The sequence below is a fragment of the Martes martes genome (assembly GCF_963455335.1).
Source record: "Martes martes genome assembly, chromosome: 16".
Classification (NCBI taxonomy): Eukaryota; Metazoa; Chordata; class Mammalia; order Carnivora; family Mustelidae; genus Martes; species Martes martes.
In genome coordinates, this window is record NC_137904.1 from 45776559 (window position 1) to 45800625 (window position 24067).

Here is a 24067-nt window from a genome sequence, read left to right on the forward strand (position 1 = left end):
AAGCAGTGCCCCACTCTGGGTGTCAATTTGCCCAACAGGCAGCTAATCTCTGAAGTGTATAAGTGTCGAAGTGTATAAGAGTAAGTGGCGGAGAAAGGTGGGGAAGCCTGGTACAACAGGACTTGACTTCTGTTTGGCTCCAGCCTAACACTAGGGCTTCGGCCGACGGGAGGAGGCAGCAAAAATTACAGACTAGAACCCCCGAGTCCCCGCGCCGGGACCGCCGGCTTCCTCGGGCCTACGTCACTGGGGCGCGACGGCGTGGTCCTCCCGTCCCCGAGGCGGCAGCGGTTCAGAAGGTTCCCCCCGGCAAGGGCGAGTGCCGAGCTAATAGAAGGTCAAACAATACTCGAGTCTCTCTAATGCTCAGTTTTCAGCAAACCACCTTCTGCCACCCTCCCTCCCCCTTCACCCTTACCCGGCACAGGAAGCCAGGGGATAAGAGTCCGGCCCCGAGCGTCCAGTGCTGGACCCTAGCGCGGCTGCGCAGGGCACGTGCGCTGCTCCGGAGTCCCGGCGATTGGCTGTGACGTAACTTCCGGCGTGAGCGGCGAAAGCCGGGAGGGCGAGCGAGAGAGCGAGCAGGCAGCAGGCAGCAGGCGGGCGGGCGGACGGCACCGAGGGAGGGAGAGCGAGCGAGCAGTGAGTGAGCCAGCGAGGGCGGCCGCGTCCCTAGAACAGCCGAGATTCTTCCCGTCCCTCTGATCCCCTCCCCGGAGCCCACAGCGCCTCCGGTCTCCTGTGGAGCGGACACGGCCCGGCCCGGCCATGGCCTCGTTGCTGAAGGTGGATCAGGAAGTGAAGCTCAAGGTAGCGGCACCGGTCCGGGCCTCCTAACCTCTCGCTTCGATCCCCTAGCAGTCTGACCGGCTTCCCACTCCCCATGGCGTCTTTGTCTCCCTGGGGACACCAGCTCTGAGCTTCCGCTCAGCTCAGCCCAGCCCCCTACTCCCGGAGATGGCATCGGGGGAGAGGATAATATAGGGTGGCCTTCTGAACCGCGTCTGGTGGTGGAGAGCCCTGGTGAGACCTCCGCGAACACGTGGTGGACTCAGCACTTTAGGCCAGTGACAGCTGGAAGTCCCCCAGCTCAGCAACGTCCCCGCCTCCGGATGCTACTGCTACTCTCTCTGCCCCTACCCTTGGTGTTAGACCTGCTTGGTATCAAAGGCTAGGTCTGGATGAGGGCTTGGCACGTTTGTGAGCTCATATCTCCCGTCTACGTGCCTTTTGTTTGCTCTCAAATTCAGACAGCTTCAGACTCAGGGAGGGAGGGTGAGAGGGAAGACAGGTGGGTGCTACTCTCAAGCCCCGCTTCCCTCTCCTGAGATGGAGAAATGGATCCTCAAAAAAATGAAGTATTTACAGTCTGGGGGCCTCTCAGCTTCTCATTACAATTATAAGGTGAGGGGAAGACAGCTGGATTTGGGTTTTCCCATCCTGCTGGTACCCCTGTTGCCAGGTACTGACTTGCTGTTACTGAATTGCTCTCTTTGTTAATTTTAGGTTGATTCTTTCAGGGAGCGGATCACAAGTGAGGTGAGTGCAATAAATAGAAAAATAAGCGTTGGTTGAGAGTTCGGAATTTCCCAGAGAAGAGATCTGTAGAGAGACCTCCCCGCAGTTACTAATTGAGGTGTATTTTCCTTCATCTTTAGGCAGAAGACTTGGTGGCAAATTTTTTCCCAAAGAAGTTGTTAGAACTTGATAGTTTTTTGAAGGTGAGAGAGACCCTTTTCTTCAAATTCCACCCCCCCCTTTTTTTTTTGGCTCTGGTCTTTCTGTCAAATGGGAGAAATCATGTGTTGATTCTATTTTGTTTTGTACAGTAAAACACTCTGATTTCTTGCCCTTCAAATGAAATAGTTCTTTGTTCATTTTGAAAAGACTAATGTTGTTTTGGGGGTGGGTGTCTCTCTTTCAGGAACCAATCCTAAACATCCATGACCTAACTCAGATCCACTCAGACATGAATCTCCCAGTCCCTGACCCCATTCTTCTTACCAATAGCCACGATGGACTGGACGGTGTGAGTGTCCTGCATTTTTCTTTGTATTCTGAAGCAGTAGTTCTCTATTCTCTGTTCTCTACTTCCTAGTCAATTTGAACATGTACAGAGGAAACAGTGGGATTTGGATCTAGGAATGAGGGCTGTTATAGACATGCTGATTCCAGTATACCACTTTTAGACCCTGATTTTCATTTATAGCATGAAGTGTATAACCTGATGCTACTCTGTCCTAGAGTGAGTTCCAAATAGGACTGATAGCTGCAGGTTCCCTCAGGTTGTCTGGTCTGTCCCTGTGGCTCTAAGCAAGATTTTTCTCACCTATGTCAGTGTCTTGTTTTTCTTTCTTTTTCTTTTAAAGATTTTATTTATTTATTTGACAGAGAGAGATACAGTGAGAGAAGGAGTACAAGTAGGGGGAGTGGGAGAGGGAAAAGCAGACTTCCTGCCAAGCAGAGAGTCCGATGCGGGGCTCAATCCCAGGACCCTAGGATCATGACCTGAGCCAAAGGCAGACGCTTAACGACTGAGCCCCCCATGCGTCCCTGTGTCAGTGTCTTGAGTATTGTTACAGGATGAGCAGTTTTTGTTGTGTATTGGACTGTAGTCCCTGTCTTTGCTATGTATCTTTAGCACCTAGTGCTTGTCAGTTACATGACCACGTTTTATAATAACTGATAACACTGTATTGTTGTCTGAGTTACTGTCTCATTGATAGAGCTTGCAATTCTGGAAAGCAGAAGCTGTTGTAATCAACTTTGTATCCCCAGCACTTAGTTCTATACCTGCTACATAACAGGTGCTAAGCACATGTTTGTTGATTGAATATTGTGCTTCTTTGTGGAACAGGAAGATGTTTACATATTCCCTTAATGATCCTCACACTGCATTGGTTGGTTCATTTTTCCTGTTGCTTATAGTATCCACCCCTCTCCCCAAGTGCTTAATATGCCAGTTGAAAAGTTGATCTTCCCAACTAGAGTGTAAGTTGCTTTGTGGCAAGAATCTTTCCTTAAAGCCCTGTATGTGCTTAGAAAATTGTGTATAAATTAAAACAACCTATGGGGCAAAGTTACCCAAAGGGTAGCTTGTGATGGGGATATGGGTGTCAAGAGCAGGCTAATTCCTGTCTCTATCCATAGCCCACTTACAAGAAGCGAAGGTTGGATGAGTGTGAAGAGGCCTTCCAAGGTAAGAGCCAGCCCTACCCCCACCTACTCCCTGGTTTGCAGCCCTGAGCAGGGGGATTGATCTGGCAGTCTCTGATCAGGAAATAAGATCAGACTTGATTTTCCAGAGTTCGCATTCCCACGTTCTCCAAACGTGGTCATTATTTAGCACCCAAAACCTAATGTCCCAGTAAACAGGGAGGGCTTGGCTTAGTGCGGACTGCCAAGGGAGAGAGGTTGGAGGTGGCTGCACATTTCAGGTTTTTCACAGAAGTCCAAGTTCCACATTGTTTTCTCTTCAGTAATCGTTGGTACGTTAAATCTTGAGAGCATATTTTCATTTCCTTGTTCTTCAGATTTTTGGCATACTTTAGACACTCATTTGTTAAACCATACATTTTCTTTTTTTGATTCTGTTGGTGGGGTCATGGTTTGTAGGTAGGATTGTGGCAGATAAAAGGCAGAGGTCCTAGCATCTCATGGCTCTGGGGAAGGAGAGAGGAAGATGGGGGGTGGGGGTGTTAATGTCCTGCCCTCCACCCCAGTCGTTTGACCTTCTTCATGTCTCTGCCAGGAACCAAGGTGTTCGTGATGCCCAATGGGATGCTAAAAAGCAACCAGCAGCTAGTGGACATTATTGAGAAAGTGAAACCTGAGATCCGGCTGCTGATTGAGAAATGCAACACGGTGAGGCAGGGGCTAGTGACCTGTGGGCTGACCCCAAAAAGCCTGGCTTGAACTATGAAAAATGTTGGATGTGGGGCAGGAAGCGTGGAGATGATAGAGGAGTTAGCACATGAAGTATCTTGGCTCCCTTGCTCCCGGCATCTGGTCCTAGCTAGCAGCATGGGCTGTATACTTCATGGCTTTGGCAGAAAAAGCAAGGGTCCTCATATGTACATATTGGTCCTCTCACCCTTCAGGTCAAAATGTGGGTACAGCTCTTGATTCCCAGGATAGAAGATGGGAACAACTTCGGGGTATCCATTCAGGTAACGTGCTTGCATACAAACTGGAGAGGAAGGTTTAGAAGGTTTACTCTCCTTTTCAACCTGCTTTGTTTGTTTTCCCCTGGTCTGCTCTTTGGATGACATGGAAATGACTTGACCTCAGCACCTGGGTTTGTTTGTTTTTTTATTTTTTATTTTTTAGGAGGAGACAGTTGCAGAACTAAGAACTGTTGAGAGTGAAGCTGCATCTTATCTGGACCAGATATCTAGGTAGGGCTTCTTGGGCTTGGCCCAGGAATTGGGGGCTGGTGATGTGGCAAGCACCATCCAGGGTCTCCTGCAGCTTCCTCCTCTTCTCTCTCCTTTTAGATATTATATTACAAGAGCCAAATTGGTTTCTAAAATAGCTAAATATCCCCATGTGGTAAGTAAGGGTTCGGGGTCTGAGGGTGGACGTGGAAGGGAAAGGGAGGAGTGGCCATTTCCCGGCAAGAGCTGCCTGTTGGCGGGCCGGCCTCGAGAACTAGCCTTTTCCTCCCTCCTTTCAGGAGGACTATCGTCGCACCGTGACAGAGATCGATGAGAAAGAATATATCAGCCTTCGGCTCATCATATCAGAGCTAAGGAATCAGTATGTAAGTAGCCTTGGTCCCTGCCCACAGTCACCCTGGCTGTTCGTCCTGGCTCTCATTTTCTTGCCGCTCCCTGGGGTTTGAGTTGGAGGATGGAGTGGGATAAAATGAAGAGGATAAATTCTCATCAGCTGAGTGTTGAGAATTAGGAGCTCATTGAGAGTGTGTGGCTGGGGATCTCCCTTTCTGTCTGGATGGCAGAGAGTGCTGTGCAGTATAGGTGTGAAGGTGTGGGCGGTGGAGTCAGACAGCTTGGGTTCAGAGCCAGTTCTTCCTGTAATCTGGCCTTGAGCAAGTTGTTGAACCTTAAACTTCAGTTTTTTCATCTGTAAGATGGAACATTGTATCTATGGCATGAAGATGGGTTTTTTTGTTTTGTTTTGTTTTGTTTTTTACAAAGATGGTTTTTAAAAATGAGTGAAATAGGGATGCCTGGTTAGCGCAATTCGTTAAGCATCCAACTTGTGATTTCGGCTCAAGGCACGATCATGCATAGTGGTCTGAGCCCTGCATCGGGCTCCACAGTCAGCCCGGAGTCTGCTTGAGGTTCTCTCCCTCTGCCCCTTGCCTCACTCGTGTGCATGCGTGCACTCTCTCTTAAATAAATAAACCTTAAAAAAAAAAAAAAGAGTAAAATAACACTTTGAAAGACCCAGTACCAATTGTTGGTTATGATAGGTACTCAATAAATGTTAGTTGTTATTAGACACCGGGACCTGGGAAGCTCCCAGGGATCCCTGGTGTGCGGGGATAGAGAGCAGAGGCAGCCACCCTGAGCCTGGGGTTCCAGTGAGTGAGATTGGGATTCTGCGTATGATTGCTTGGGTTTTGGGGGGGGTATCTGGTTTCTTTGGGAGGTTGGGGTGGAACAAATTTGATTCCCTGGCCTCTTCTCCCAGGTCACTCTACATGACATGATCCTGAAAAATATCGAGAAGATCAAACGGCCCCGGAGCAGCAATGCAGAGACACTGTACTGAGGCCAGGGCCAGGGCCAGGGGACTCTGTGAGTCTGGCTCAAGACCGACATTGCCTTGGTTTGTTACATGACTATCGTGATGGGGAAACTGGCTGGAAATAGTAATCACACCTCTCTCTGTTTTTAGTTAGAGTCTAATGAAACTCTCATGTAGTTCTGTGACGTGTTTACCTCTTTTTTCAGGCCTCAGGAACTCTTCTATTTCCTTCCCTAATGCCCCACACCCGACATGTCCTAATTTCTGGAGAAGTCCAGCTTTGTGTGTGCAGGATGTTGGCACAAGAATACTTGTGTTTTCTCTCCCTGCCCTCGCTCTCCTGTGTCTTGAGCTTTGTGTTTGGTTTCCCCCCCCCCCCCTTCTGTTGACTAGTTGATTAGAAGCTGAGGGAACTGGAAGGAAAGTGCTAGGTGTTGGGGGTGCTGTCCAGCTCCTCTCTGATGTAAGGTTAGTGTCTCTTGCCACTGTGTGGGACTTTGGATTCTCCCCCCAGTTTCCCTGATGATAACTTAGGGTCTCCCATCTGCATACATCCCACCTTGAACCTGATCATGACAAGAAACACCTTAGGCCTTCTGCCAAGTCCCTAGCTCCTTGAGATGTTTTTATAACTAGGATTTTCACATACATATATGTGTGTGATAGACACATACATGCAGACATGCACACACATGCCTTCCTACTCCATCATCTGATTTCCCCATACCATCATCTGTTGTTTGCCTTTGTCTCGTCACCCCCATCCCATGAATTCTGTCACACACACATCATTCAGAAGCTGATAGTCGTCTTAGTCCTCACCTACCGGGGCCCATCGTTCAGCTATTATATATATAGCCTCTCGGTGCCCAGAGACTGATGAATTGGAGGAGAGATGAGAATCAGAGGATTTGGGGGAAGGCCCCTTCCTCTGTGACTCGAGTCTTTTGGGGCGTTATTGCAAAGGCTGGTCCTCTGACTCCTGGGTGCCTCTTCTAGGCCAGTTGTAAATCGGGGTGGGTTGTCTGCAGCTGTGAAGGCCAGATGCTGCTGCTTCTGTTGGGCTTTCCTAATGGACAAATAGTTCTCTTATTTATAGTATTGTGCTTCCAAGGAAAGCCGCACCTGCGTATATGTGTGTGTGTATGTGCACACACCTGCGTGTATGCATTGTGTGTATGTGAAAATCTGCTGGGCAAGTCAAAACCACAGAAGAGTTGCCTCCTGTCCTCAAATCTTCCCGAGCTCTCACTTGTTACAGCTTTTCTCCTAACCCTCATCAAAGCCCCACTTTCATTCTGCCGCTACTGGAGGGTCCATGTCTGCGGTCAGCCTGCCAGTGACTCTCTCTATGTCCGTTTCTGACTTTAATTCTTCCCCTGTCTTCCTCTTACCTTCAACCCCAATCACATTTCCACCCAGCTGCATCATTTTTACTCCCGGTATGCTATAGAGAAGGAGTCAGGATGCTGTCTTCCCATGAATAGTACTCAGTAACAAACCAATTGCATTTTAGTTGGGCAGTGCCCCTACCTACCCTCCAGATCCCTTCCAGCTAAAACCCTTCCCACCTCCCCACCATGTGTTTCTCAGTTTCCCTTTTTGTTTGTTGGATTATTCTGCTGCCCCTTCTCACTCTATCACCCTTGGATCGTAATGTAAAATTCTTTTACCATGTCAAGAAATTATTAAAAATGCAGGTACTTTGACCTCTTTCTAAAGCTGCAGACCCTGGTGCGATGCTCTGGTGGCTAGGGACATGCCCACACTCAGGTGCGTGCCTGTGGGGCCCCCCACCTCCACGTACACCTCCAGCCACCTATTGGGTGTTTTTATACCAGTTGAGCTGCCTCTTTTCTCTCAAATAATGGAAAGGCTGAGGCTTCTGCCTACCAAGAGGCAGGGGTGGGTCCTTCATTTGTGGTCAGTCTGAATTATGTGAAAGTTAGCTCTTCCCAAACCTAAGCTGCTTCTGTCTAACCTGCCCAGATGGCAGTGCCTTGCTCCCTCTGCCCGTTGATACCCAGGAACTGCCAGTAGAGGCTGCTCTAGTTCCGTGGCTAGGGGATCACCTGGTTTGAGGCACAGCCTACCGGCTCATTTTCTTGACCTTCGATGAATTCTCCCCACTGAATAGTGTCTTAAATTTCTTGAGGAGATGCCAGGGATTCCTGCTTTGGGTTTTCCAATGACTTGGGAGGGCCGTCTAGGATTCTAGCTCTCTCTGAAATAAAGCTTCCTCAACTTCAACCTTGCAGAGTAGCCTTTTGATACCCAGGGAGCCCCTTACTGATTCTCTGCAAAAAGAGATTTAAGGTCTGAAATGGTGGAGGAACGTCTGCTGTATTCTGTTTCAGAGCTCCGTAGCAATAACTAACAATCTTTGAATGCCTCCCCCGTGTTGGGCTCTGTTAAGTGCTTTATGTGCATGACCATATTTAATTTTCATGACTCTGGGGTAGGTGACTCCTCCCTTACAGGCGAGGACACTGAAATTCATGAGAAGTAACTCCTCTGAGGTCCCACAGCGTAGTGATCTGACCGCTGAGCCCAAGTGCTCACCTTTCCTTTCCCTCTGACTAGCTAGAAGAGACCTGATACTTTTACCAAGCAAGGGCTTGGCCTCTGGCAGCCGGCCAAGCACTTTATGCTGAGCTGGGCCATGGGTTGTGGGAATATTGGCATGTGGTGCCTGCGAGGAGGCAGGGAAATGGATAGTTCTGGCGCCTGCCTGCAGCACACGGCACTTAACTGGGCGTCTGAGGTTTGCATTCTCCCTCAGACCTGTTCTGAGTGCAAGGTGGAGTTTAGAGTTAATCCACATCGCCCTCTAGTCTGGTCTGAGTGACAACAGTCAGGACTCCTGTCGGGCGGCCGCCAGGAGCCCAGGGGCAGGGGAGAGCCTATGCACGTGGAAGGAGTGCCTGGAGCCAAACCACGGAACAGAAAATTGGAACAGAATTATATAAATTAAGGTCAGAAATTTCCTGTCCAGCCCACAGGGTGGAGTTTTCTCCATCCCTATCCATCCTACTGAATATAAGCCCTGATTTGATGTTAGTAACTGGAAGGAGCCGCTGGTAGGACTCTCCTTAGCTCTCCGCATTCACCATGAATCTCAAGGTAGTCCTTGTATTCCTGGCACTGTCCCTCATTACCATCTTTGCCCTGGCCTATGTCTTGCTGACCAGCCAAGGTGGCTCCAGCCAGCCTCCCCGCTGCCCCTCCGTGTCCCCCAGTGCCCAGCCCTGGACACACCCCAGCCAGAGCCAGCTGTTTGCAGACCTGAGCCGAGAGGAGCTGACAACTGTGACAAGCTTCCTGACCCAGCAGCTAGGGCCAGGCCTGGTGGATGCAGCCCAGGCCCGCCCCTCGGACAACTGCATCTTCTCGGTGGAGCTGCACCTGCCCCCCAAGGCCGCCGCCCTGGCCCACCTGGACAGGGGGAGCCCCCCACCTGCCCGGGAGGCACTGGCCATCGTCTTCTTTGGCGGACAGCCCCAGCCCAACGTGAGTGAGCTGGTGGTGGGGCCGCTGCCACGGCCCTCCTACCTGCGGGATGTGACGGTGGAGCGTTACGGGGGCCCCCTCCCCTACCACCGCCGCCCCATGTTGGGAGCTGAGTTTGCCCAGATGTGGAAGCATCTGAAGGAGGTGGAGCTACCCAAGGCCCCAGGCTTTCTGGCTTCCGTCTTAAACTACAATGGCTCCACTTTGGCACCTCTACATGCCACCCCCAGTGGCTTGCGCTCAGGGGACCGTGCTACCTGGATAGCCCTCTACCATAACATCTCAGGTGTTGGGATTTTCCTTCACCCGGTGGGGCTGGAGCTGCTGCTGGACCACAGGGCCCTGGACCCTGCCCACTGGGCTGTCCAGCGGGTCTTCTACCTCGGGCACTACTATGCAGACTTGGGCCAGTTGGAATGGGAGTTTAAGGCTGGCCGCCTGGAAGTAGTTAGGGTTCCTCTCCCCCTGCCAGATGGGGCTTCATCCTTGAAGTCCCGGACCTCCCCAGGTCCTCTCCCTCCTCTTCAGTTCTCACCCCAGGGCTCCCAGTACAGCGTGCAGGGGAACCTGGTGGCATCCTCCCTCTGGACATTTACCTTTGGTCATGGGGTGTTCAGTGGCATGAGGATTTTTGATATTCGGTTCAAGGGCGAGCGAGTGGCCTACGAAGTCAGTGTCCAGGAATGTGTATCTGTCTATGGTGCCGATTCACCCAAGACAATGATGACCAGATACTTGGATAGCAGCTATGGACTTGGCCGTCACAGCCGGGGCTTGGTTCGGGGCGTCGACTGCCCCTATCAGTCTACGATGGTGGACATCCACATATTAGTGGGCACGGGGGCAGTCCAGCTGCTCCCAGGGGCCGTGTGTGTATTTGAGGAGGCACAAGGACTACCCCTTCGGAGGCACCACAATCACCTTGAGAGTCATTTCTATGGTGGTTTGGCTGGCTCGGCCCTTGTAGTCAGGTCTGTGTCATCTGTAGGCAACTATGACTACATTTGGGACTTTGTACTGCACCCAAATGGGGCGCTGGAAGGGCGGGTTCATGCCACAGGCTATATCAACACGGCTTTCCTGAGTGGGGGTGAGGAGAGCCTCCTCTTCGGAAACCGTGTGGGGGATCGAGTGCTGGGGGCAGTGCACACGCATGCCTTCCACTTCAAGCTGGACCTGGATGTGGCAGGTGAGTGCTCGGGTGAGGACTGAGACTCGGGGTGGAGCAGAGGGAAGGGAGAACCCCAGATGGAGCCAGAAACAGAGCGGGGCAGGCCGGCATGACAACATACTGTGGTAACAGAGCAGGGGCTGATTGGAGTGTATTCGGCTGCAGTCAGCCTGAAATCCTGGGTGTGCTGGGTATCTGGCCGAAGGTAGAAGGGGTGGCCCTACCTGGTCCTGGTCACCCAGCCCCTCTGCCTTGCAGTGGTGGTTGTGAAACTTGGCTTAAATGCAATCGCCAGGCCTGGCGGCCTTCGTCTTGAGTGCCTCTGCGGCTAGTGAATTTGCCCCGGCAATTGAGGCTGGATTTGGGGCTCTGAGTTTTCTTCCTGATTCTGGGGGACAGTGGAGGTGGGGAAAGCAGGGGCCTGAGCAGAGGTAGGAAGCAGCCTAAGGAGGTTTTCAGCGTATAGGTGGTCCTGGGGCATGGGGGTGGGGGATGCTAGTGAGGGTTGCTTCACAGGATTTCATAAAACAGGACATAGGATGGTGGCCCCACCGTCCTGGGGAGGGTCATCCCACCCCTGCCAGCACATGTCCTCACCGCCAGACCTCCGGTGACACAGCAGGCATGCAATAGGCTTGCTGCAAGTGTAGAAAGGGATTTCTCAAGTGGGGCTCAAAGCAGAGAGCGGGCTTCCTGCTCCTGACAGATTTTCGTCAGGAACAAAATAATGAATTTAATCAAATCACGGACTATTAGACCCAGAACAAAAAATAGAAATCTACCAGACCCTCGCCAAGCTGAGGAGGGTGGGGGGAGAAGGGGCAAGAAGTGGCTGCCCAGGTATGCTCTGTAACCACTCATCTTTCTTGTCAGATGGTTTCTTACCCTCTAGACCATAAAGATGTGGTTTGGGGTTGGAGGAGAACTAAGAAAATAGAATGACTGAATGAACCTATTACCTAGATTATTCTTTGACGTATTTGGAATAGGACTTGGATTTGAAGTTTCTCTTCAGCACTTTTGGCATTAAAGAGCCTTGTCTCAGGCAGTGAAGTTGAGTCACAGGTCCTGGATCCCTGGAGTGTGGAGCTCGAGGGACAGGCAGCAGAGGTGCTGGCCTCAGTAGGGCGTGCTCTGTAGGGTGCTGGGTGCCTTCACCATCAGTCCTGTTTAAAGGCACTGACACCCCAAACCTGCAGAGCATCACCAAGTGCCAAGTGGGGAAGATGGGTGTACGTTACAAGTGCAATTGAGTTCTAGGGAACTTTCAGACAATATAAGATCTAAATCTACTCCCGGAAAAAAACAAAAACAACAAAACATCAAAGTGGTCCCCACCTTGTGGAGATGGAAAGCAAAGTTTCAGAGCTGGGACAAAGATACAGGGCGCTCTGGAGGGAGATTGGGTTTTTCCAGCCAGCTTCTCCAAGACAAATCTCTCTTTCATGGTTCCAAGAATGTAACTGGCCACCTGTGTGTGCTTTTCCACTTGCAGAGCTCAGCCACAGAACAGCTTTTATTATGCCCGCTGTAGAGATCGAGAAAGAGAAGTAAAGAATCGGCCCAATGTCTACCGGGTAGACCGGTGCTAACAGAGCTCTGCGGTGATGGATATTCCCCATCTGTGTTGTCTGATATGTTAGCCACTAGTCCCATGTGGCCAGTGTGACTGAGGAACTTGAATTCTTAAATGGAACTAGCTACTCGTGACTGGTCATAGCCATATTGAACGGGGCGAGGTTCAAAGAGGATGGGCTAGTGCTCGAATCCAGGCCTTCTGGCTCCCAGCACGGTGCTCTCTGATGAGCTCCGCCACCCTTTGTCAGGCCAGCGCAGTGGGCATTGTGGGGAGGAAAAGGGACTCTCTCATCTGGTGTGGAACTCCTCTCCCCCCTCCCCCGGCAGGGCTGAAAAACTGGGTGGTAGCCGAAGATGTGGTGTTTAAACCTGTGGCAGCCCCTTGGAGTCCAGAGCACCACCTGCAGCGGCCACAGCTCACCCGGCAGGTCCTTGGAAGGGAGGACCTCACAGCTTTTTCCTTGGGAAAGCCCCTTCCCCGCTACCTTTATCTGGCTGGCAACCAGACTAATGCCTGGGGGCACCAGCGTGGGTACCGGATCCAGATCCACAGCCCCCTCGGCATACACATGCCCCTGGAGAGCGACATGGAGAGGGCCCTCAGCTGGGGGAGGTGAGGAAGGCTCCGGGCACTGGGTGGCAGGGAAGGACTGGTCCTCTTCCCCCATCCCAGCTCTTGAAGACCCCAACTCACTGCCCTTGGTTTACCATTCACCCTTGTGCCTCCCCTCAGCTCCAAGTAGATATGGGATGGGAAATGCTCTCCCACAGAACCTGGTCCAAAGGACTTCGAGGCCGAGAATGGCCCCTGACATTTCCTGACACCACCTTCCTTCAACATTCCTGGTCAGATACCAGCTCGTGGTGACCCGGAGGAAGGAGGAGGAGTCACAGAGCAGCAGCATCTATTACCAGAATGACATCTGGACCCCTACTATGGCCTTTGCTGACTTCATCAACAATGAGACCCTCTTAGGAGAGGTTGGTAGCCCTAGAGGCAGAGGAGAAGGGCAACTGAAGCCCGACGTCTTGCCTGCCCACCCCTGACCGTAGGTTGGAGGGAATGGTAGGTCTCCAGTTCTCCGATTCAGGGGCCAATGCAGGTCATCCCTCTTGAGGTGAGATTAGCCCAGGGGACAGTGAACACCCTACGGAGCTTCTCACAAGGTCACCCCTCCTGCTGTGTGGACCTGGGGCTGGGTGGAGGCGGAAGTGAGGCTGAGGCTAGAATTGTGGCTTAAGAGGGGTGGGTCTCTGGGTTTTGCCTCCATGAAGTCTTTCAGCCTCTCCCTCTTCCCGCAGGACCTGGTGGCTTGGGTTACAGCCAGCTTCCTGCATATCCCCCATGCTGAGGATGTCCCCAATACAGTGACTCTAGGAAACAGAGTTGGCTTCTTGCTCCGACCCTATAACTTCTTTGATGAAGATCCCTCCATCTTCTCCCCTGGCAGCATCTACTTTGAGAAGGGCCAGGATGCTGGGCTCTGCAGTGTCAACCCTGTGGCCTGCATCCCCAACCTGGCGGCCTGTGTCCCGGACCTGCCCCCTTTCTTTTACCAGGGCTTGTAGCCCCAAGGGTGTAGTGGGACATGGAGGGGAGTTGCTGAGACATTTGTACCTTCCTCTGTTCCCACTTCCTGCTCCCTTGACTCCTACCCTCCTAACATTCATTAGGAAAGAGTCTCCCACACTGAACCCTTATACATCCCTTCTGTTAATTCTTATTTCCAGTTCATCTTGTTTAAATGATGGATGTATACAAATGATATGATTATTAAAAAATTCAAGCAAAACACCACAAATTCTACCACTCAGAAATAGCTGGTGTTCACATCTGGTGAACATCATACCAGACATTTCTTTACGCATGTGCATTGGAATGGAAGAATAGATAGAATTTTGTAAAAATAGATGGTGTGTGTGTGATTTATAATAAAAGGTACTACAAGATTTTTTTTATTGCTTGCATTTCTTCTATTTGACTTTGAAAGTATCTAGAATCCCCCAGAGAATGTTAAGGACTCTGGCCAAGGAAATTAGCAAGGGAAGAAGAGAGGGCAAGAAGGACAGACCAGGCCAAGGAATGCTGCTTGTGAAGCTGTGGGGCTGGGGGTGGGGGTTTCCTTGGAAGCAGAACAATAGTTCCAAGTTACAGGAAAGGGAACATCTGGCCCTGTAAGGTGGGGGTTGGAGGAAGAAGCCAGGCTGAGGGGGACAAGGGGCTGCTCTGTGCAGACCCAGCTCCTTACCGGTGCTGCTTTTCCAAGCTCAACAGGTCAGTTGCATTATTTTTAAACCCCGCTCTCCTGCTGCCTCCCCCAGCTCTCCCCAGTTCCAACCCTGACCCAGAGAGCCGAGTCTGATTTGCAGCCTGGAAGACAAAGCCATGTAAGGTCTGTGGAAATCACTGCCGTCCTGCTTCAGGCCCGCCCCGCAAGCCTGGCCTGCCCCGCCCCCTCCCCAGCCTTCCCGTGTCCTTCCCACCCTCCCCACCCTCAGTATCCTGAGCGGCTGAACACTGGGAACCTCAGCCAGAGTCCAAGAGCCCCCCCGCCCCCCGCCTCCCCTCCGTATAGGATAAGAGAGATCTCACTCTGCTGACCTGAGAACACACGTCTCTACTCTGGTTCACGGACAATGAACCAGAAGACCACTCTGGTGCTCCTCGCTTTAGCCGTCATCACCATTTTTGCCTTGGTGTGTGTCCTACTAGCCGGCAGGGGAGGAGATGGGGGTGAACCCGGCCAAGCTCCTCACTGTCCCTCCGTGTTCCCCAGTGCCCAGCCCTGGACACACCCCAGCCAGAGCCAGCTGTTTGCAGACCTGAGCCGAGAGGAGCTGACAGCTGTGACAAGCTTCCTGACCCAGCAGCTAGGGCCAGGCCTGGTGGATGCAGCCCAGGCCCGCCCCTCGGACAACTGCATCTTCTCGGTGGAGCTGCACCTGCCCCCCAAGGCCGCCGCCCTGGCCCACCTGGACAGGGGGAGCCCCCCACCTGCCCGGGAGGCACTGGCCATCGTCTTCTTTGGCGGACAGCCCCAGCCCAACGTGAGTGAGCTGGTGGTGGGGCCACTGCCACGGCCCTCCTACCTGCGGGATGTGACGGTGGAGCGTTACGGGGGCCCCCTCCCCTACCACCGCCGCCCCGTGTTGTTCCGAGAGTACCTGGACATAGACCGGCTGATCTTCGACAGAGAGCTGCCCCAGGCTGCCGGCCTTCTCCACCACTGCTGCTTCTACCAGCGCCAAGGACAGAACCTGGTGACGATGACCACAGCTCCCCGAGGTCTACAGTCAGGGGACCGGGCCACCTGGTTTGGCCTCTACTACAACATCTCGGGGGCCGGGTTTTACCTGCACCCCGTAGGGTTGGAGTTGCTGGTCGACCACAAGGCTCTGGACCCTGCCCGCTGGACCATCCAGAAGGTGTTCTTTCAAGGCCGCTACTATGAGAGTTTGGCCCAGCTGGAGGACCAGTTTGAGGCCGGCCTGGTGAACGTGGTGCTGGTCCCAGACAACGGCACAGGTGGGTCCTGGTCCCTCAAGCCCCAGGGGCCCCCCGGTCCGCCGCCACCTCTGCAGTTCCACCCCCGGGGCCCCCGCTTCGGTGTCCAGGGGAGTCGAGTGACCTCCTCATTGTGGACTTTCTCCTTTGGCCTTGGTGCTTTCAGTGGCCCCAGGATCTTTGACATCCGCTTCCGGGGAGAACGACTAGCTTATGAGATCAGCCTCCAGGAGGCCTTGGCTATCTATGGTGGAAATTCCCCTGCAGCAATGCTGACCCGCTATATGGACGGTGGCTTTGGCATGGGCAAGTACTCCACTCCCCTGACCCGGGGGGTGGACTGCCCCTATGGGGCCACCTACGTGGACTGGCACTTCCTTCTGGAATCACACACCCCCAAGACAATACGTGATGCCATTTGTGTGTTTGAACAGAACCAGGGCCTCCCCCTGAGGCGACATCACTCAAATTTCTACTCCCACTATTTTGGGGGCCTTACAGAGACAGTACTGGTGGTCAGATCTGTGTCGACCATGCTCAACTATGACTACGTGTGGGATATGGTCTTCCACCCCAACGGGGCCATAGAGGTCCGACTCCACGCCACCGGCTACATCAGCTCAGCCTTCCTCTTTGGTGCCGCCCGAAGGTACGGGAACCGGGTTGGGGAGCACACGCTGGGCACCATCCACACCCACAGCGCCCACTTCAAGGTGGATCTGGATGTAGGAGGTAAGACATCCTGGGGGAAGCAAGGATTCCTGAAAAGGTATCTCTTTGCTTTGGGGTTTGTGGACGTTATCCAGGAAAGGACAAGTTGAGCGGGAAGGTTGGCTGCTGCATCTTTTTTTTTTTTTTTTAAAGATTTTATTTATTTGACAGAGATCACAAGCAGGCAGAGAGAGAGAGGAGGAAGTGGGCTCCCTGCCAAGCAGAGAGCCCGATGCGGGGCTTGATCTCAGGACCCTGGGATCAGGACCTGAGCCCAAGGCAAAGGCTTTAGCCCACTGAGCCACACAGGCACCCCTAGCTGCTGCATTTTCTTTTGGTCCCAGCTCACTGGCTGGGTACAGAGCTGCCACCCTCCCCCCACGTGACCTCATCAGAAAATCTTGAGAAATGGCAAAGCTCGGGGAGGAGGAAGGATCTGGGCTCACAAGATCCCCTTTGCCCTCGTCCCTCCCTTGTTCTCACAGAGGCCCCACTTCAGGGAGGCGGCCATGTTTTGTAGTTCATTCCTCTGTGTGTGGCCTATGGCGCTCGAGGTTTTGGAGGACCTGTTTGCCTCTTGCCAAGTCCCTGGCACACGCATACTGGTCATATAGCCCCAGGTTATACGTTTCCTTTGGGAGTGAGCCCCCCTCTTTCTGGGCACCATACCCTTAAGTGCAAGGTGGTAGAGTGGGTGCTGTGGAATGTTCCGATAGCTCCTGGGGTTGGTGGTCACACAGAGAGACACATGATGTCTTGGAGTCCGTCTCCTCGCTTTGAGTCCACCACCCATTTTATTCTGGTCTGTCTCTGAGATTTGTCAAAGCCTTGCGGGGCCGGCTTTCTGTCTGCCCCTTCCACTCTTCTTCCTCTCAGATCCAGGGGCCACCTGCCCGCCCCTGCCAGCTGGCTGCCCCGTCTGGCTCCAACTTTCCTAGAAGGCCCTTCCCCTCAGAGCGCAGCCCCAGCCTGCCCTTCAGCTCCCCCGCCCCCCACCCCAGTGTGGCCTTAGCCAGGCCCACACCCTCCCTGTCCCCGGGACGCCACAGGTCAGTCAGGCTTCCTGCTTTTGCTCCTGTGTCACCCCCGCCTAGAACGCCCAGCTGGGTCACCTTTCAAGCCTGAAAGGCACCCAGGAAGGCCCCCTTTTCCTGCCTGCACCTGTATTCCTGTGACCTTGGACCTTGAATGTGCTCCTCTCACACTGTCCGCCTCTCAGGGCTTTACCTTCCACAGCCTCCGTGAGAGCAGGAGGAAGGGGATGGGGCTTCACTCCCCTGTGCCTCCCAGGGCTGAGCCTGGTCCTCTCCAGTGTGAAGGGTTAGTGAATTAGTCCCTGAAGAAATACTTTATAGGTCAACAGCTTTGGCTGAAAGACCAGAGGTATCGTGGGGAGAGGGAGGGAAGCAGGGTCACACTCCATCCTGGGTTTCTCCGTGGCCCCACTCTGAGGCAGTGAGTGCCAGGGAGGGGACAGAGTCCAGAGGGAACAGGGCAGCTGCATGACCAGCCCTCCCTCCCCTCCCCCCACATCCCTACCCCTCCCCTGCAGGAATGGAGAACTGGGTCTGGGCCGAGGACATGACCTATGTCCCCACGGCGGTCCCCTGGAGCCCCGAGCACCAGGTGCAGAGGCTGCAGGTGACCCGGAAGCTGCTGGAGACTGAGGAGCAGGCCTCCTTCCCCCTGGGAGGTGCCCCGCCCCGCTACGTGTACCTGGCCAGCAACCACAGCAACAAGTGGGGTCACCCGCGGGGCTACCGCATCCAGGTGCTCAGCTTTGCGGGGGAGCCTCTGCCCCAGAACAGCTCGTTGGAGAGAGCCTTCAGCTGGGGGAGGTGAGTGGCGGGGTGTCAGAGAGAAGCTGGGGGAGGAATGAGAGGGAAGGGCGTGTTGGGAGCTTGGTTCAAACTGTACTGGAGCAGAGGTGAGAACTGCATTAGGGTTTCCCAGTTATCGAAACGCAAGCTTTGGACATGTGTTCCCGGTGCTGGGCGAAGGCCTGGGCGGGAGAACCCTTCCCCATTCTGGGTGTGGGATGAGGCCGTCCTGTGAGATGGCCGGGGGGACGAACAGAAGGGTGTGGAAAGGGGTTGGCCCACCCACCCCGAGGGGCACCAGAGTCATTGTGTGAAAGAAACGGGGAGCCCGGGGTCCATGCACTCAGCCCCCTTCCATCATCATAATCAGGCAGCAGGACGGGGTTAGTGACCGTGGAGGCCTGACCAGTGCCTCCCTAGGTACCAGCTGGCTGTGACCCATCGGAAGGAAGAGGAGCACAGCAGCACCAGCATCTACAATCAGAACGACCCTTGGGCCCCCACCGTGGACTTCGCTGACTTCATCAACAATGAGACCATTGCTGGAGAGGTCAGCTCACCCCGGGAGGGTCCTGGGAGGGAGACCAGGGCACAGAGATGAACCCCACCTCCTCTGTAGTTCCCCAAAACCATCTGGCCTCCCAAAGCCTAGAGCTGACTCCTGCCTTCCCGCATCATTACCTCCTGAGGGAGACTTCCCAAGCTGGGAGCTCATTTGCTGAGACACTGGCTGAGGCCCCAGGGTTCGAGGAGGGCTGGAGGGCCAGCTCTCTTGTGTCTAACCCTTCTCTCATTTTTGACTTGACCTCTGAGGGATTCATTTATGAATGTCAGACTTTTCTGCCTCTTAAACCCTGATCTCCCTGCTCCATCCTCATCTCAGTCATAGATGGGGTGGGGGAGAGTGAGGGACAGGTGAGCTGAAATCACCTGTGGGTGTCCTCCCTCTGGGGTGGGTGAGCCGGCGGCGCTGTGATGGGAGATGTCAGAGGTAGAGGGCCCGGGTTGGGACAGGGAGGAGGGGTTTCTCCCAATATGAAATTGACTAGGCTTTGACTCCTGGGCAGGTAGGAAAAACTGCTTAAAGACTTAAGGTCCTTTCTCAGCTCAGGTCTTGATCTCAGCATTGTGAGTTCAGGGCCCACGCTGGGCTCTACTGTTGGGCTCCATGCTGGGTGTGGTGCCTGCTTTAAAAAAAAAAAAAAAAAAAAGACTTAAGATCCTTTTGAGGGAAAGTGGGCTAGGGAGCTAAATCCTCACATCCACGGCTGCCGTAGGAGGCAGGCCTGTCCCTCACGAAGCCAGGCCTCAGGATCCTCTTTCTTCTCCTCTGCCAGGACCTGGTGGCCTGGGTGACAGCTGGCTTCCTGCACATCCCACACGCGGAAGACGTTCCCAACACGGTGACTGTGGGGAACAGTGTGGGCTTCTTCCTCCGACCCTACAACTTCTTTGACCAGGACCCCTCCTTCGAGTCTGCGGACTCTGTCTATTTCCAGGGGGACCAGGATGCCGGGGCCTGCGAGGTCAACCCCCTGGCTTGCCTTCCCCAGGCTGCTGCCTGTGCCCCAGACCTCCCTGCCTTCTCCCACGGGGGCTTCTCTCACAACTAAGGGGTCCCCGGGATGGGGAGTGTGCCAGGGGCCCCAGGGCCAGGCTGTGGGGAGAAGAGCAGGGGCGCTGGACCAGGCGGCCTGATGCCTTTTCCTTCCTTCCACCTGGAAGCTCCCCGCCTCCCCCATCCCCCTAGACCCCCTCTCTATGGCCCTCCCTGACACCCCCTCCCTGCTGGGAGCATCCTGAGCCTGTGATGCCTGGCACTGGGGGAGGGGCAGAGATGCAACTGGGCTTTGTTGACCCCAGACCTGCTGGGTTCCTGTCCCAGAGAGAAGAATGGCCAGCTGGTACCCAGACGGATGGCCAAGCTTTTCCCAGTAGACTCCTGTTTTTTTGTGTTTTTGGTTTTTTTGCTTTCTGGCTTTCCCAAATCTTTTTAACCCATCTCCAAGCCTCCTTGCTTCCTCCCTTGGGGGTGAGGATGGTGTTGTTGCACTGGGGATAGTGCCCTAGAAACCCTGGGATAGTCCCCTTGAAGCCCCAAGGCAGGGTTTCCGCCAGGCCGACACCTCCACGGACCAGCTAGAAGGGGTTCCTTAGCCCATATTCCTCTTCTCCAAGTCCTCCTCACCCTCTCCCTTCCCCTGCCTACTGCCTCCTCTTCCTGTTCCTACTTGTTCTTATAGCCTGGGATTTCTCTCCCAGCCCTGAGAGGACGTTCCTCTGTCCCAATGCTCCCCTAGTCTTTATTTCTAACTTAGGTCTCTTCTCCTGGCTCTCTGTCCATGGAAGTCTCAAAATGCAGGGGACATCTAGTTTCAGAGGACAGCCCCTGTCTGTCCCCCTGTGTCTGTCACAACTGGAGGTAGAGTGGTCCCCACCCCTGTCCCGGGGCAGGCTGTCTGTCCCTAAAGTTCTCTCCGCCCCCTTTGTATTCACCTGCTTTGCACCCTCTGGCAAAGGAGGGCCACACAGCAGCAGCTCAAGTGAGCCCTTGAGGCGGATGTGTAGGTACTGGGGTAATGAGGAGTGGCCATTCATGCCAGGGGTGTGAATGAGCCCATGTACTCCACAGTAGCAGACCCTGACGGCACGTGGGCACCAAGGGTGGGAAGCAGTGAGACCTTGGAACTCCAGGAGCCACCACTTGTAGCCATGCCAAGGAAATGGGGAGTGGCTCCCACCACGCCGTCCCTCAGGGGCCCTGGGTGAGGGGCAGGTGTGCCCAAAGTGAGAGATTGCAAACCAGAGAAACATCCTTTCCCAGAGGACTGATTAACTAAGTTGCCTCATGGTCTTACAACACAGTGCTGTGCAGCTCTAACAAGAAGGCTCTCTCTGTGTGTACTAATCGGGAATGATGGCCCCGTCAAACGGCAAGGCACGGACATGTGGGTGGTGCTCTTCTCCCTCGTGTGGTAGAAAGGAGGAAACTGTAAATACATATTTACTTATATATGCATATTCAGAAGAAACCAGTGATAACTGGTTGTTTTTTGGGGAAGGGAACTGGGAGGCGAGGATGGGGGAGGGAGGGGACTTAGCACTCTATACCCTTTTGTATATTTTGAATTTTGAGCCATATGACTGTATTACCTGTTCAAAATAAATAAAAAAATGGGCCCAAACAGGACCTGACTTTATTTGTTTGTTTGTTTGTTTATTTGTTATTGACAAGTCTTTTAGGAAGGGGTGAAGGTAGAGGTGAGGTAAAGGGAATGAGGATATGGACCCAGGGACTCAATTTGGTCAAGTTTCTGAGACCCAGAGAAATGGATGCAGCCTCTGGTAACTTTCCTGCCCTTTCTCCTACCCCTGTCCGTCCCTGAAGACAATGTTAAGCCGCGGTTGTGCTCTCTCGCTCCCTGTCTCCATCTCTGTCTCTCTCTCGTTTCCTCTCTGTGTCTCTTAAAATAAGGGACAACAGGGAGCAATGGAGAGAGGTGACTTCTGCCTGCTGGGAGCCTGGGCCAGGTCAGGAGGTGAAGTGTTGGAAACGGATTTGGGATTCCACTCAGCTACTGACCAGAAGGAGGTCCTAGGTAGGTCACAGAAATTTCTGCTCCCTTCTGAGCTGCCCCAAGCCCAAACTCACCTGTAGGTCAATGAAACAGTGGATGGGGACAAGTCAGAGAGCTGGAGAGAAACTAGATCCAAAATAGGATCCTTCCAGGGAGGAAGACTGGAGCAAGGAGGACGGGGCAGGGCTGCCAGTTCAGTTACGTCATGGCCTGGGCTGGAAGCAGGAGTGACAGAACAGACTGAGGGAGAGGAGGGACTGGGGACTGGGACAGAGTAGAAAAGCGATGGATGCCATGGCCAGCTGTGACTCTAACACTGACTTTGTACTTCCTCTCTCCCTGACCTGAGTAGTTTCTCTATTACATGCAGATCCATTTTCCACCTCGTGTGGCTCCTTCTTATGGCCAGCCACAGGGCAGCCAGTGCTGGGGGAAGCTGGGGGAAATGGAGTGACGGAATGCTGGTGTCTGCCCCACTCCTTCCCGTGTGAATCTCATGACCTTGAAACCCATGTCCACACTAAAGCACATGAGTGTTTGTATGCGGTCTTATGTGTGAGTGGGTGTGAATGCTCACCAGCTTTTGTCAGAAAATGTGTGTGATTGTGTCTCTACGTCTCCCCAAGGGGACTACACCTCCTGCCCCAGCCTCAAATGAGAGGAGGCAGGAGGGACATGCAGATTGTTAGAACACCTGCCCAGCTGGGGTCAGGAGAGCTGCAAGGTGGACCCCCAGCCCCCTTCCCCAACCCGGTCTCTTCCTTCGACCACGGAGGCCAGCTTCAAGTGTTGGCCTCGTGTTTGTGACCCAGTGACAAGAGTGTATACTCACCAAGCGTGTTAAGTTCTGAAGGAACCGGTGCCCCCAAAGCTAGACTCTTTAGGACATGGGCTCCTTGCCCTAAGAGAAGCTAGACAAGGGGAGCCTGAGGCTTTGCTCAGAGGGCATCACTGGGACTTCTCTAGGAACATAGACACTAGAATGCTCTGGAAGGGGCACAACGTGTACTCTCCTGCCTCTGCTTTCTCCTGGGAAGGGCTCCAGCCCCAAGTGCAAGAGAATTCCTTCATGCATTCAGCAAAGATGTACAGCGTGCCTTCTAAGGACCAGGCCCACACGAGGCACGAGGATACATTAGTGAATAAGATGCACAGGTTTGTCCTCGGAGGAGCGAGGCTAGTAAAGGACAGTTGCAGTCAAGACTGCAAGGAGTGGGGAGGAGGCCAAGAGCAGAGTCTCCTGACTCAATCCTAGGGGCTGGGGAAGGCTTCCTGTGGGACACAATGTCTAAACTGGGGACAAGGAGACAATAGAGAGAACTTTCCAGGCTGGAGAAACAGCATGATCAAAGGCCAAGGGGTGACAAAGCAGCACCATCGAAGTACCCAAGTCCATTGCCGGGCACGTGGGCTGTAAGGAGAGCCTGGAGGGACAAGCAGGGGACAGATGAGGCATGTTCCTGCAAACCACGGTTACCCTAAAGAAAAATGTGGAGCCACGAAAGGATTTGGGGCAAGGGAGTAAGAAGAGTCAGATTTGCCTTTCAGGACGTTCCCTCTGGCTCAGATACAAAGAAAGGAGTTGACAGAAGACCTGGCCATGGGCAGTGAGTCAGAAGTAAGAACTGATGGTGGCCTGGACATCATTTCAGGCCCTGGGGTCCCGGGAAGGACTCCTCTGGGGAGTCTGGCCTCCTGTTTCAGAGCACCCCCATCAGAACCCCACATCTGGGTGCCTCCCTCCTCCCACCTTCTGCCGAGGTTGCTGGGAAAGAGAGGTGGGATCTCCGGCCCCTGACTAGGCTTTCTCCAAGCAGCCCATTACCTCATGAATAGAAGAGCATTATAGTTCATTTAATGGGATCGCTTGGGAAAATCAGTTGCTGAAGAAAAATCCCACCCAACGATCAGGCTCTTCTGAAGTTGGTATGGTTATGTGATAATTGGTTAGATCATCCCTGCAGACTTTAAATGGTGGCAAAGTGGGTTTGAAAAAATATTAAACCCCTATAAAAGAGAAAGTATCTTGCCTACCCCTGACAGCATCTTTGACTGGGTTTGGCCATGAGGATGGGCTCAGTAATTCCACAGCCTCTTTATCTGGTTAAGGGGGAGCCCCGCCCTTCAGGATCTTTTAGAAGGTTCTCCTTCAGTTATCCATCCACTCTTCTGCTTGTATTTTCCCTCTCTCCCTCTTGACTGGTTCTTCTCGACTCTCATCTTGCCAAGCCTTGCCCAGGGACCCTGAATCTCTCGGGCGGGGGACTTTTCTCTGCCTGTGCCTTTGCAAAAACTCCTTCCTCCAAGGAGTGTCCTCCCACAGTCACTCCTCCACAAACTGCCCTCCCTCTGCTGGCCCACAGCCACAGACGCTGCCCCGACAAAGGTCACCAGTGACTTCTAAATGCAAAATCAATGGGCCTTTCCAGCCGCCTACTTTCTGGATGGCTCAGTGACATTTGACAACACTGCCCACCCC

The 24067-nt window shown here is 53.4% G+C and overlaps 3 protein-coding genes across 6 annotated transcripts; all 3 read left to right on the forward strand.

The window, feature by feature from the left end:
• Window positions 1-545: 545 nt before the first annotated feature.
• PSME3 (proteasome activator subunit 3) lies at window positions 546-12442 on the forward strand. 2 transcript variants are annotated; one of them, XM_080826444.1, is made up of 12 exons: window positions 556-810; window positions 1507-1539; window positions 1659-1721; window positions 1925-2029; window positions 3151-3199; window positions 3752-3864; window positions 4101-4169; window positions 4330-4397; window positions 4497-4551; window positions 4676-4762; window positions 5659-5765; window positions 12302-12442. In XM_080826444.1, the coding sequence occupies exons 1-11, from the start codon at window positions 769-771 to the stop codon at window positions 5737-5739; spliced, it is 765 nt and encodes a 254-aa protein (XP_080682570.1). In that variant the 5' UTR covers window positions 556-768; the 3' UTR covers window positions 5740-5765; window positions 12302-12442. The 2 variants fall into 2 exon arrangements, with proteins under 2 accessions (XP_080682569.1, XP_080682570.1); XM_080826443.1 differs by lacking the exon at window positions 12302-12442 and having other exon boundaries at window positions 546-810; window positions 5659-7442.
• On the forward strand, window positions 8735-13924 carry AOC2 (amine oxidase copper containing 2). 2 transcript variants are annotated; one of them, XR_013968165.1, is made up of 4 exons: window positions 8735-10414; window positions 12302-12587; window positions 12708-12955; window positions 13277-13924. XR_013968165.1 is itself a non-coding variant. In XM_080826442.1 (4 exons), exons 1-4 carry the CDS (start codon window positions 8827-8829, stop codon window positions 13541-13543), a joined length of 2271 nt encoding a protein of 756 aa, XP_080682568.1. In that variant the 5' UTR covers window positions 8735-8826; the 3' UTR covers window positions 13544-13924. The 2 variants fall into 2 exon arrangements, 1 of the variants encoding a protein (XP_080682568.1); XM_080826442.1 differs by having other exon boundaries at window positions 12826-12955.
• Window positions 13925-14471: 547 nt separating this feature from the next.
• AOC3 (amine oxidase copper containing 3) lies at window positions 14472-23131 on the forward strand (the record flags this gene model as incomplete). 2 transcript variants are annotated; one of them, XM_080826538.1, is made up of 4 exons in its annotated part: window positions 14472-16211; window positions 17743-18028; window positions 18431-18560; window positions 19348-23131. In XM_080826538.1, the coding sequence occupies 4 exons, from the start codon at window positions 14612-14614 to the stop codon at window positions 19621-19623; spliced, it is 2292 nt and encodes a 763-aa protein (XP_080682664.1). In that variant the 3' UTR covers window positions 19624-23131. The 2 variants fall into 2 exon arrangements, with proteins under 2 accessions (XP_080682664.1, XP_080682665.1); XM_080826539.1 differs by having other exon boundaries at window positions 14612-16211; window positions 18381-19484.
• Window positions 23132-24067: the final 936 nt, after the last annotated feature.